This window comes from Molothrus ater, chromosome Z (genome assembly GCF_012460135.2).
Source record: "Molothrus ater isolate BHLD 08-10-18 breed brown headed cowbird chromosome Z, BPBGC_Mater_1.1, whole genome shotgun sequence".
In the NCBI taxonomy this organism is placed as follows: Eukaryota; Metazoa; Chordata; class Aves; order Passeriformes; family Icteridae; genus Molothrus; species Molothrus ater.
Window position 1 is genome coordinate 28,137,764 of NC_050511.2, and position 13,196 is coordinate 28,150,959.

At 40.3% G+C, this 13,196-nt stretch overlaps 1 protein-coding gene across 1 annotated transcript in view; it reads right to left on the reverse strand.

Annotated features, from left to right (window-relative positions):
* Positions 1-12,689, reverse strand: part of GLDC (glycine decarboxylase) — a 39,248-nt gene extending 26,559 nt beyond the window's left edge. The window contains exons 1-3 of the mRNA XM_036402577.2: positions 12,477-12,689; positions 12,298-12,376; positions 2,467-2,602 (exon numbers count right to left, since the gene is read on the reverse strand). Coding sequence (XP_036258470.1) covers positions 2,467-2,602; positions 12,298-12,376; positions 12,477-12,689 — 428 coding nt within the window. The remainder of the gene's footprint in view (positions 1-2,466; positions 2,603-12,297; positions 12,377-12,476) is intronic.
* Positions 12,690-13,196: the final 507 nt, after the last annotated feature.

Sequence of the window (13,196 nt, forward strand, 5' to 3'; positions counted from 1 at the left end):
CCAATAAAAAGAATCATTCCAAATGCCTTTGCATGAGCAATGACTTTTATTGATTAGTAGAAATTTCTCTGTACCTAAAGTTTTACAACTGCGTTTTCTCATTTTATTTCACCTAAGGGCCATTTCTTGTATTTTAATTTGCAGAAGGAACTAGAATTAGACTAACAACAAGAATTAAAACATTGTGATTAACTGAAATGCATTCGAGAACTCCTGCTCCACATAGCTGGGAAAGTACACTATATTATAAAACAAAATTAATGAAGCCTTATGACTTTGATATTATGGTTTTGAATGGTCAACACAGTTGAACTAAAACAAATCAATTTCAGAAAGATGGGAAAAAAATCAACCAAGAAATCTTGAATTCCAGTACTGCCACAAACTACTATGAAGCTTAAGAGTTCCACAAATAAAGACACCTTTTATAACATAAGCATACTAAGTTAAGCACTCCTTTTAAAAGGGTTTTTTGGCATTTTTTAAGCATCTACATATTTTAATTGATTCTACTTCTCTACAAGTTCTTCAAATAAAATATCTGGCTTTAGTCTGCATTCTGTGTTCTGCCTGAATCTATACTACATGGTAAGTGACTTTTTAATGTAATTTAAAAGCAAACTCTCTAAAAGTAATTATTGCACAGTATGTAGCTATTTTCAGAATGCAATGCTTTCATTACATAATGAGTGTTACTAACTAACAAGTTTAATAATTTACATTAGAGATGTGAAAGACTCTCAAGAATGTACCATGCTTTACATGTTTGTATTTTTACATATTTAATGTCTGGGGGCAAAGGAATCAAGTTGAACTTAGGGTGACTTCTAGTTGCTCTAACAAATGCCAAGCAAAGCAAACACAAGTTATGTAAGGGAGACAGAATAGATCAGAAGCAATAAGCCTGAGCTTGTAGTATTTCCCTTGGAGCTGCAATGTGAAGTGTGTCAGCATGGAAATTCTTACACACTCAGCAGAAATAAGAAATTTGATTTCTTAAACAGCTTCCATGAAGCCTGCATAGTTGTTTCAGCACACATGCATGCACACATATATGCTTTCTCTCCAACAAATATTTTAGCCTTCACTTTAGCCATCTAATAGTTTAACTTATAGCCATTTAGTTTGGCTTAACTGGACAGTGCAAGATCAGATTTCTGGACAAACTTGTTTCATAAACACTATATAACTTTTTAGGATTGAAACGTCTGCAGTTCATTTTGTTCCACTTACTTTCTAGCTATTCTTGTCTTTGCTTCTACCAACCAATAATTTGGTTTCCGGGTACTGTATTGAAATATTTAGATTGCATGTGTGGCAAAAAGTGAACAAGGATAAGGCCAAATAAAACCTTGCATAGATGTATTTCATAGATTCCTTGACTTCAAATGCTGCAACTTTTCCACCAGTGATGCAAATAGAGCCAACAAATCTAAAAATAAATAAGACTTAGAGGTCTACAGATATGTAGACCCATATAGGGCAACACAAAGTATAAAAAAACACATAACATCTAAGTAACAATGACTTTTTGCACTCAGTAATATGATCCTTTGGTTCATTGTGGGGTTTTTTGTTGTTTGGGCCTTTTAAAATATATATAAAATCTTTAAATACTGATTTTACTAAAATAAAAACTACTCAGGAATAAAGTAATTTAAGTAAGGTAACTCATTTTAATACAGTATAAAAGAAGCATTTTAGTGACTGGTGATAGGGGAACTTGTAAACTAAATGAGAAAATGCAGGATGACATTCAGGCTGCTGGAGAGGCCACATGAAATTTAGCTTTTCCTGTTGCATCATTCCTGACTTAAAATTCTTTAGAAACTGAATTGTCAACTGGATGATCCGAACCAAGTACAATATTCCCAGCCTTTTCATAAATGAATTATCTTATTATGATAGTTCAATGTCATTGCTGTTCACCAAAGAATTATTTGATCAGACAAGATGAGAACTCACTTTATGGGCAAACATTCAAAAAAAAAAACCAACCAAGAAAGATATCCAAGGAGAAGAGACTTTAGAATTTTCTACTTCCTTTGAAGTTTCTCACTTCCTCATCACAAAACCATGATCATAGTATTGCATAGTATTTAACTACCTCCACCCAAATTGCATACACCAGTGGAGGAGGGAGCTGGTTTGAAGTTAGGAAAAAGTTAGGAAAGAATTACTTTCGTTTAAGAGGTAAGTCTCTATAATTCCTTAAAGCAAACATGTAATTTGTATTAGTTCATAATATATAGGAGCTGTAAATAGAAGCCACAAAACTAGTGGCACATTTTACAAAAAAGAGCATCTTCTAAAGTAAATTTTAAGCTTTAGCATGAACAACACAGTTCCTACACAGTAGGATACACATCATTACCACATATATGAAAGCTTTAGTAAAAAAAATAGGTTTGTGGGACAAATGTGTACTTATACATATGCATTTAACAATAACATGTGTTACATTACCATCCTGCATTCTCCAACAAGTTGCGCGCGATGGGCTGAGGCACTGAGCAGTTGTAATAGCCCATGCCTATATAGGACCGCCATATCTTGTTCTTCTTTGCAATATTGTGTAGCGTTTCAAGGATTTCATTTTCACCTAATTGGAAAGACAATACATCAGAATGCTACAGCTACATGTAACAGTAACAGTTTTTAACCAAAATGTCTTCTACCCCAATGTAAAAAAACACATTGGTGGTGCATGTACAAACAGTAGCAGAATGAAGTGCAAGTCAAGAACAGCAAAGATAAAACAGTAAACAGGTAAAATATTCTAGGGAAGTTTAAATTCTGCCAGAATTTTGAAAATGCAACAACCTGAATAATAACAGAGTTCCAAAGCAAGTGGAAAGAATAGTGGGAGAAACAGCTGTAGGCGGAAGGAGCTCTTTCTGTATACTGATACAATGTACACTCAACCCAGAAGACCCCTATCTTGCACATGCATTAAAAAGTACCTCAGGAAACATTTTCTGTTAGCTGAATCTTTCAGAATCTACACTGTTTGAAGCTATTGCCATCCACAGCTGTCATTTAGTGTTTCTATTGGAGTCATATTTGCACAAAGTGAGCTTACACCAAGCACCCAAGAATAATTTCTTAGTATCACAGAACTTTATTTCCTAACATTTTCCCTAAATTGTTGATAAAACAGAACAGTTCTTTTAATTCAATTTTAGCATATTTCACCAGTTTATTTAGAAAAAATTTATAAGAATATTTATAGTTAATCTCATTCCAAATGAGATTAACTTTCAAATGAGTCTGTCAATCTAGTTTGAAGACATTACAAAAGAATGATTTTGAAATATATAGAATGAAAGCATTTGCATTCCCTCTCTCCCCCAACCATAGTTTACTCTTTGGTCTTGCTTCTCAGTGTCCTGAAAGCAGTGCAAAAATCACACTGAGTCACCCTGTTCCTAGCAGTCAGTGAATAATGCTACAAACATCTGCCAAACAGTCATATTTTAAAAATATATTAGTAGCTGACGATGCAAAAAGATGGTCAGTAGACAATCTTAAGATCACACAGACAGGTCAGCCCAACCTATCAGACCTGGGTGGAACTGGAAACCAACCCTCCCGGGTGAGGGAAGCAGATGTTTTTTAATTCTTCCCCCAAATCTGACCTCAGAGTTTGCTGTAATGGGACAGTTGCACCAAGTCCTGCTCCCTCTGCACCACAACTTGAAGATGTCACTTTGTAATATAATGCTACAAATCACAGAATTAGAATATCTCAGGCCCTGTATGTCTCAAAATCTATTTTCTCTCTGTAAGTTACTCCAGCAAGAGATATCAAGTCAGAATAGTTAATTTTCTAGAATGCGATGGCAAATCATTATCTAGGTTTTGAATTAATTTCTAGAGCAACCACAAACAAGGATTTTAGAACTTCAGCTCTGATTTCAAAACTCCGTTTTTTCCTTTCACTCAAGTTGCTACTATTGCATTTCATGCAGAAAGATTTTTTTTTTTCAAAAATCCCCAGGTTTTCAATTAATTCCTTCCACAGTCACATTACACCTTTCACAGAGTTTTTTAACTGACGTTCAGTTCTCATTTCAAAGTTCATTTCTTCTCTGCCTTTTACTCAGTGTTACCATTAGATCTAATGTATGAAGACTGATTTCTTAGTTTCAGTAAACTGCAATTTTTTTTTTTTTCTGGAGACTTGTTATATGCTTATTAGGTCTGAAGTCAGCAATGTCCAGGGCAAAGTTTCTAAAGTATAGTGAAAAACTTCACTCCCCAAAACTCTTCCCACAGAGCTTTTCATAAGAGAGAGGCAACTGTTTAAGTAAGCTTTAACATTGTAGAGGCCTTCCTCTACCACTTGCAAAAAGTTTGATGAAAGACAGCTTGGTTGCAATTTCAGACAGAGGCTTGTGCTCTTGCATAATTCAAACATCAGAGATTTCTTGGAAATGGTAATGAATTTCCTTGTTTAATTCCAAACTGCAGTTGAAGGCAGAAGTTGGCTATCATTTAACTTACTTGCTAGCTCAATATCACACACAAAAATGCACTGAGTGCGGTTTTTGCAGTAAATACATACCACAAATACTGCACAATGTGATAGAAAACATTTTCTTTGTTTGGAAATGGGCTTTTCTTCTTGAGTTATTTCTCTGCAATTGTAGCTAACAACAACTACTTGTTAGTAGCATTTATCTTGTGCTGGAGATCTCTGAAATAAACCTGCTTCCAAACTGATTGAAGGCACAAAACCAAAAGCCTAGAGAGGCTGCAAGCATCTTAGGTAGAGATTGTGATTAAGAGTAGAACCACACTCCATCTAGAATACCTACACTGAGAGGTTTCAAGACTGAATATATTTTTAATTATCACATTTTAATGAGCTACCTGAAAAGACGGCTACACAGTTGATTTTAAGCAGGGTGGCAAAATATGGGAGGCCATACTCCTTCCACTCCTGCTTCACCTTACTTCCCTGCTCCTTTGGTCACTATAAGGGCAATGACAGCAGTACAGCTCAAAATATATCTCCCACATTTAACACGCCTCTTTGAAGAGATCGGGGATAAAGACTCCTTATCCTTTGCCTTCCACTGCCTTGAAGCACTTCATCACAGTATATCTTTAGGAAGACAGCTCATAAGTATACCTGAAGTCCTGAATAAGGGAAGTCAATAGCCCCTGATTTATCTATTAGGCTGGCTCACCTATGACCAAACATAAATCCATGAAGATTTCATTAATTCAGCATTTACTTTACACTGATAGGGTTCTGAGTTAAAGTAAGAGTGATGCAGGTAATGGTGAGAGAAGTTAATACAGAAGCTGGAGTCCAAAGACCAGAGAGCAAGGCAATGAAACAAACCACGCTTACCATTACCCCCAGCACCAACAGGAGGGGATGGAGGAGATGCAGCCAGGCTCTTAAAAGCGCTGTATGCATAGCAGGAGGGCCAGAGCCTCAGGCTGGAGATAAGGACAGCTGGGCCCAGGAGGACAGTCCAGCAGTGGGACAGGGACTCCACCTTTTGAGGTTTTATGTTCTGACTGGGTAAAGCCCTGAGCAATCTGCTCTGACCCCACAGCAAAGCTTTGGGTAGAGACTGAGCTGGGTCTGTCTCCATCAGTAGCCTTATTTCCCATTCTGTTGAGCCTAGGTTTCAACAGTGTATTCTCATAATGTTATTTGTGAAAGGGGCCTAACTTTCATTGATCAATTTGTAAATAACTAATGCTAATACAAAGGCAGATGAATGTGAAACATAGGAGTGATCTTATGTATGGTTAAAATTGATTTTTAAATTAATAATGAAGTTGTTACATTTCCAGTTTGGTCCCCAAGACTGTCACCAATTCTGAAAATAGCAGACTTTTTCCACTGTATAAAGTATATAACTTGGAGCATATGCAGTGGAAATGTTGTATTATTCTAAATATCTATTAATTTCTTTAAAAAGAAAACATACAGGATTCTTAAAAATTTTAATTACATAGTTCAAAAAACATAGCTTGAAATATTTTTTTGGTTGTGTTACTAATTTCTTCTTAATTCTCCCAGCAATGAGATTAAGAACTAATATGCAAAATGGGGAAATAAAACAGAAAGAAAATTTTACTATATTTAAGTAATGGTTGGACCCTGGCCACTGTCACACTCAGCTGTTTGTTTCCAGTGTTCTAAGAAAAAGTGATTGAAATGGCTTTACTATAGACTCATTTTATTGGATGTACAATAAAAATTCTTTAAGAACCTTGTTCAGCAAAAAAAATTGCCAGCAAAGTCACTGCAGTTGATCTTTATTCCCCTCATCAACTCATTAGAAATTATGATCAAAGGCAGGACTCAGAATAATGTCCACTGCTTTTGCTGTATTCCTTTCCTATAACTGGAGAAAACTTACTGAGGGTCTGAGAGATTCTGCAAGGGCAGTTCCAGATTGCTACATCTACAGATAGGAAAGGCAGAATATATCACAAAAATAGTAAGAGGGACTGAATTATCGGATCACCAAGTGATGTACTGTTATTTTTGCTAGTGTTTTTGTAATTAGCACAGTAGACTTGCCTTGAACTTGTGAGATACCTGAGATACCTGCAAAGTATGGCAGTTGAGCATGAGAGTGAAATGAAGAAAATACAAAAGGAGCAGTTCAAGTTATACAATTTTAACCAGGCAATACTAAAAGAAGGTTACTATTTGTCTGATATATTTTTATTCACTTTATGTCAGATCTTTAAAAAAATCTAGTCTCTGAGATCAAGGAAGCAAGATCCCTAGAACCACTGATAAAAGGGGGATTAATTTATTTCCCTTAATTAATTATTTAATTCAATCTCTTTAAAAAAAATAACCCAAAACCAGATTATATTGAAGAAAAACAGTTCCAAAGCACAATCAGGCACACAGTAATAAAGCCGTAGGACAGACAAGGAAAGTGCATGCTCCAGGTGCTGTGTGCCCAGCTTCAAGATAAGGGCAGAAAGCCATGGTGCCCTGCCCTCCCTCCCTCCTTTCACTCAGGCTACCTGTGCTCACCCAGCCAGCCTGGGCAGCACCTGATGCTGCCAGGAGCAAAAAGCAGGGGTAGGCTGTGCAAAACAGGATGCCTTTCCCTGTTCGGCCCACAGGGCTGCTGCCTGTGAAACAAAGAGCAGCAGCCTGAAAGTGTGTGAGGAGCAAAGTGCCCTGGGTGGTAATGCAGATTCTGCACTATGTGTGGCAACACTCTGCAGGGTAACAATTACCCCTGCCACAGGCATCTGAATCATACTGCCTGGACACCAGCAGCAGGGAACCTGAAATTACTAAACTAGCTCTAAAAACCTGTCTGACGTTAGGGGATGATTATAAATTCATCCAGAATTAATTTTTAACTGGCATTTAAAATACAAAATCCTATTAAAGAAGATTCACTGCAAAAGGAGCTGCTAATTTGGAGACACAAATAGTCATTATTACATTGTAACTGCTTCTGAACAGTATTGCTTCTAATAATGTTTAGACTGGAGACCCGATTGCATTCTTGAGATTTTAGGAACTCATGCTGATAAATTCTAAAATTTGAGAATGTACCTGAGAATGTTTGAGAAAAAAAACTGGTGGAGTTCACAGAAGTATTTGTTTAATTCAACCTTTTAAAAAATTCAACTCCTGAACTAAAAAGCAGAAATAACAAACATATGCACAAGACCTATCCATTATATATAAAGATGGATGTACCATGGCAGCATTGCAGGGATAACTATGACTGACATAGACAGTAGGTTTGTAGGGATAAAATATAGATTAGTCATACAAGATAGTATGTTCCTTTACTTCAAATAGGTTAATGTGCTAAAGTACCTTTAATACCTAAAGAAAAGCTGATTGTTCAAGTTTCCTTACTGTAACCCTGGGAATAAAGCTCTGTAATACCAGCTGATCCCAATTAAGAATCAAACAGATGTCTAGCCTTGTAGTAAATATTGACTGAACAGAAGTTACATGCCAAAATTAAGTTTTTCCTTAATTGTATCTGCAGAAAAATCTGACTGTAAAAAAGCCCTTCTTCAAGAATTAGTTGAGGTACAGGACTGAAATTTACTGTTAGCTGAAATCAGACATCTTGCTATTTCACTCCTACTGGAATTCAGTGGCATGTTCAGATGGTTTTACAACACAGTCAGCAGACTCGTGGCAAGAGACACTTTTAAAATGTTTTTTGGGTTTTTTTTTGGTCCCAAAATGGACATAGCTAGTGCTTTCATCTTTCATACCAAAGAAAGGATTTTATTTCAGAAACCTCTTAGCACAAGCTACAGTCCTTCTCTCCTCCATCACTGACAATGGCAGTACAAGTCAAAAATCTGCCAATACAGATAACACTAAAAATTATTGAAAAAGCATTTTGAGTGTAGATGCACTTGTACCATCAAAGCTCGGCATTTATCAGAATGGCTAGTCATTCAGATTTAAGAAAAACAGATCATGGAATCATTTAGGTCAAAAAACATCTCTAAGATCATCAACTCCAACCTCTGACTGATTACCATGCTATCATGTAAACCATGGCACTAAGTGCCACATCCAGTTGTTCCTTGGACACCTCCAAGAATGATTCCTCCCTGCACAGTCCATTCCAATGCCTGACCACTCTTTCAGTGAAGAAATTCTTACTAATTTCCAAGCTGAACCTCCTCTGCTTGAGGCCATTTCCTCTTGTCCTGTCACTTGTTCCTGAGAGAAGAGGCCAAACCCCACCCAGCTATACCCTCCTTTCAGGCAGCAGTAAAGAGTGATAATGTGCCCCTGAGCCTCCTTTTCACCAGCCTGAACCACCCCAACTCTATCAGCTGCTCCTCACAGAACTTGTGCTCCACTGCTTCACCAGCTTTGTAGACTTTCTCTGAACACTTTCCAGCACCTCAGTGTCTTTCTTGTAGTGAGGGGACCAAAACAACACACGATTCAAATTATGGCCTCACAACTTAAGTGCCAAGAACAGGAGGTCAATCCCTGCCCTGCTCCTGCTGGCCACACCATTGCTGGCACAGGCCAGGATGCCATTGGCCTTCTTGGCCACCTGGGCACTGCTGGCTCATGTTCAGCTGCTGTCACCAGCACCCCCAGGGCCTTTTCCTGTGGCAGCTTTGCAGCCACTCTGCCCCAGCCTGTGGCACTGCCTGGGCTTGCTGTGACCCAAGGGCAGGACCCAGCACTGGGCCTTGTTGAACCTCACACCACTGGCCTGGGCCCATGGTCCAGCCTGTCCAGATCCCTCTGCAGAGCTTTCCAGCCGACCTGCCCCCAGGAAATGTCCAGGTAAATAAGGTTAAAGACTTTCTCTCTATATGTATGTTATGTCCTTCAGAGAAGTAATGAAGCTTCATTCTTCCACTGAAGAGTAGGTCTGTGCTAAAATGTCTAGGAGAGACAACACAAAAAGAGTGTGCTTCTACTGTAATCAGAGGTTTTATTTATCATCAGTGGAATATGCAATGCCATATAAACAAGCTCTTTAACACAAGCTCCATCCACAGGAGCCTCTCTTTTCTTTTCTTTACTCTTGTTGCATACACACATTTGATTCATTTTCCTTATTTTGGACAACTTGTGAGATTATCAATAGAAGGATCTGTAATGTGATCTTTTCTAGTGACGCACACTGAATCAAAACTTGAAGATTATATATCAAATGTACACATCAAATGTACACACCTGAGATGAGGTCTACAGCTATGAAAGCTTTCCAAAACACCCAAATGTAATTGCAGAGACACATGATACACAGCCATGCTTCTTATTGTGAGTGTGTGGTTTTCTTGAACTACGTGTCTAATTCTATCTGTAAGGATTGACTTCAATGAGACTTCAATGTAAGCTCAGCTGTGTTTGTTACTATAAAGGAGTAGCTCTAGCAAAGCTCATTTGTTCAGCTGCACTCCAATTTGTGGAGTCACTATGATTACATTTTTGAATTATAAAGACAAGTGGAAATTGCTGTATTTGTAATAAAAATTTTATAAATGCTGAAGCTCATTGAATAACATGTTTTGCATTGCCTTGTTTTGTTCTCTCTTTCCATGTGTGAGAGCATTCATGCAAATAAAAACAAATGTTTAAGTTAAAATATAATACAGTTTTCATGACACTGCCCAATTTTGCTAATTCCCTTTAGTAAAAGGTATATGATAGAGAAATAATGCCCCATCCTTACATAATAAATACCATCCTGGTGATTGGAAAGTGTTCTAACAGCATATTAAGGCAAACTTCACTCAGATTACAACGTGATGGGTACAAGATGTGCATGTGTTCAATGTGATGTTGCACAACTTTAAGCTGAGGCTTTAAACTTTTCTTTTAAAAGCTGTGAAATTTTCTGCTACCAGTTCAGCAAAAAACTAGTGACAAACAACTTCACATTAAGCTATAAAAGGCAGCCAGCACACTGGCTGCAGAAGAAAAACACAGTCATGTACAGAAAAAAGGTTTTCTGTACCTCATGCAAGCATCTCTTTTGAAAACTCACTGTAGCATGCTGTGCAATGTGAGACTCTGCATCACAGTCACATTCTTTCAAAGTTTACTCTAAGGGAACAAGAACAGCATAGCAAGTGGAGCAAAATGCCAGTGAACTAAATACACTGTTAACTAATGAGGTCCTGTGACACAGTGAGAACTTGCCTACAACAGGACATCAACTAATGCACCACTGTGTAGGAGACATACACTCAAAATTACTAAGAATCAGTATTTGAGCACTGCATCAAGATTGTGACTTAGGCTGATGCCACCAGTTTAGTTTTTTAGTGCCCACTACCCTGTAAAAATTTTGTAAGAGTATCATATTAATTAACAATAAAAACTAATTATTAAAAAAATTGGAAGGGCTTCTAAGGCACAATTATTAGTGACAAACTGCATTTCACTCCCTCTACTAACCTAAAAATATAGTTACGTAAAAAGTTTTTGTCTTTGAGGTCAGTGAAAATCACTTCTTATTCAGGGAATACCTTGATTAAAACACATTAGCCATAAGGAAAATGCCAAGCACTACTTTCAGCAGTTATACAGACACAAGAAGGCTGAAATTCTGCTTCTCTACCTAGCCTCTCACCCTTTTAATAAGACAGAAAGTTCCAAAAGACTAAAACACCATTGTACTAATAAAACTTTTTAGAGGTAGAAACTATCATTCCCTGTTGTATCCCTCCTGGCTAGACTCTGCCTTTTCAGGGTCTAGTTTTCCTGGCTGCTCATTGTGGTGCTGCCTCTTATGCGTGATGTCATCTCAGAGTAACCAGATTGAACTGGCCAGGAACCTCACCGGAGCGGCAGGCCTGAAGTTTACACTCAAATTACAGCACACTGATGAGCAATGAGAAAATGCCAGCAAGTTTTCTACAAATCAGGCAAAGGATTGTGACACAAAAATGAAGTTAATACTGATGTAACTGGATCCCATATCTGAATGGCCATTGAGCTTTGTTAGTTTTAGTGTAATTGTTTAGCATTGGGGATTTTAAAGTGTTCCTTTCACTTACAGGACTTCCAGCATCATTGTCACAGATTTTGTGCAAAAGTGCAGTTATGCAGATAAAAATTTTGTACTGTGCTTGCTAACTCTTAAAAATGTTAATATCCGAAGCTCCATGAAATCACATCAAGTTTTCTATAGCAATTTGCTGAATTACTGTAGTGGCACAATAGCTGACTCAGATGTTTAATATTCCTGCAGTTTACCCATAACATTTAATTAGACAGATTTTAAATTCTGGACATTAGTCTACTGTGTATCCATACTGTGGAGACAAAGTCTTTTCATGTTATTAAGATATGCAGGTTATTATGGGGGGGGGGGGGTGTCGGGGAGGAGGAATAACAAAGAAATCCTGCAGATACACGAGAACCACAAAAAGACAGTGGCTCAGTCCACATTAAGGGGACGATTTTTAGTAATACTTTTCCCTACACATTAGGCTCTTGGGACAAAGTAAAGTCAATGGCGCACTTGACCTCCAAAGCGAGTTTTCGAGCAGCCCCTGTCTGCTACACATATTTTCTTACCGAGAGGACAGCTATAAACGCAGCAGCCACATTAATCTACGGAGTTGTTCGGAGATGAATGAAGTGTCGGTGATTGTGCTGCTTTCAAGCCTTACCCTGCACTTCTACTCGGGCGGTAAGACCAGACCGCTACAAGGGTCAGGAGGACATGGGGAGCCGGGGCGCACACCCCGAGTGCCCCCCGCTCCCGCGGGCGCTGGCGGCCGGAAGGGGCCGCGGGAGAGGAGTCCGGGAGCACCCCGGGCCATGCGGTCACTTACAGACGTGGTCATCCATCCTCAGCGGCCTCCGGAGGCGGATGCTGGCCGGGATGGTTTTGTCCATCAGCTCCTCGACGCTCTGCAAGAAGCGCCCGCACGCCGTGGTTAGCTCCCGCGGGGCGGCACAGCCCGCACCGGGAGGGTCCGGCCGCGCAGCTCCCGCCCCGCACGGCGCCTACCTGCACCCCGACGGTTCGCAGCATCTCCCGCTTCTCCTGCTCCCGGGGCCCGATGTGCCGCCGGGAGAAGTCATCGTGCCGCGGCAGGAGCTGCTCGATGCACCGCGCCGCCTCCCCGCCGCCCCAGCGCCGCTGCCCCGCCGCCGCCGCCGCCCACAGGTGCGGCGCCCCGCGGGCCGCCAGCCGCCCCCACCAGCGCCCGCAGCTCTGCATGCCCACCGCACCGCACAGCACCGCCACCGCCGGGAGCTCGCACTTGTGAGCGGGGGCGGCGCGGCGCGGCCCCCACCGCCCGCGCCAATGGGGCCCGGGGGCGGCGCCGCGCTCGGCCCGCCCGCCGCCACCTGCCCGCCCGCCCCCGGCCCTGACCCCGCCGGCCGGCCGCGCCGAGCATCCCCCGCCGCGCTGACCCGGCTCTGCCCCGGCCTACGGGCACAGCCCGGAGGACATTTTCCCAGTAGAGAGAGTTTTCGTTCACAAAACGAATAGGAGAAAAAGGTTTTTGTGTTTCCTTAACGGAGCGTGGAGTTGCTTTCGAGCGGCGAGCTGTACGATGAGCAACACACTGTCCACAGCTGTTACCGGGGCGTGTGTGTCTGTGTTTATTACTGCTTTAACTTCTGGTGATGTTAGTCTTGGGGAGCAGAGAGGTAACTGGAAGCTACTTTCCCCCATTTTTCAGTTCTGTGTCTCTCTGAGGATGATGTGATCATAGTTACA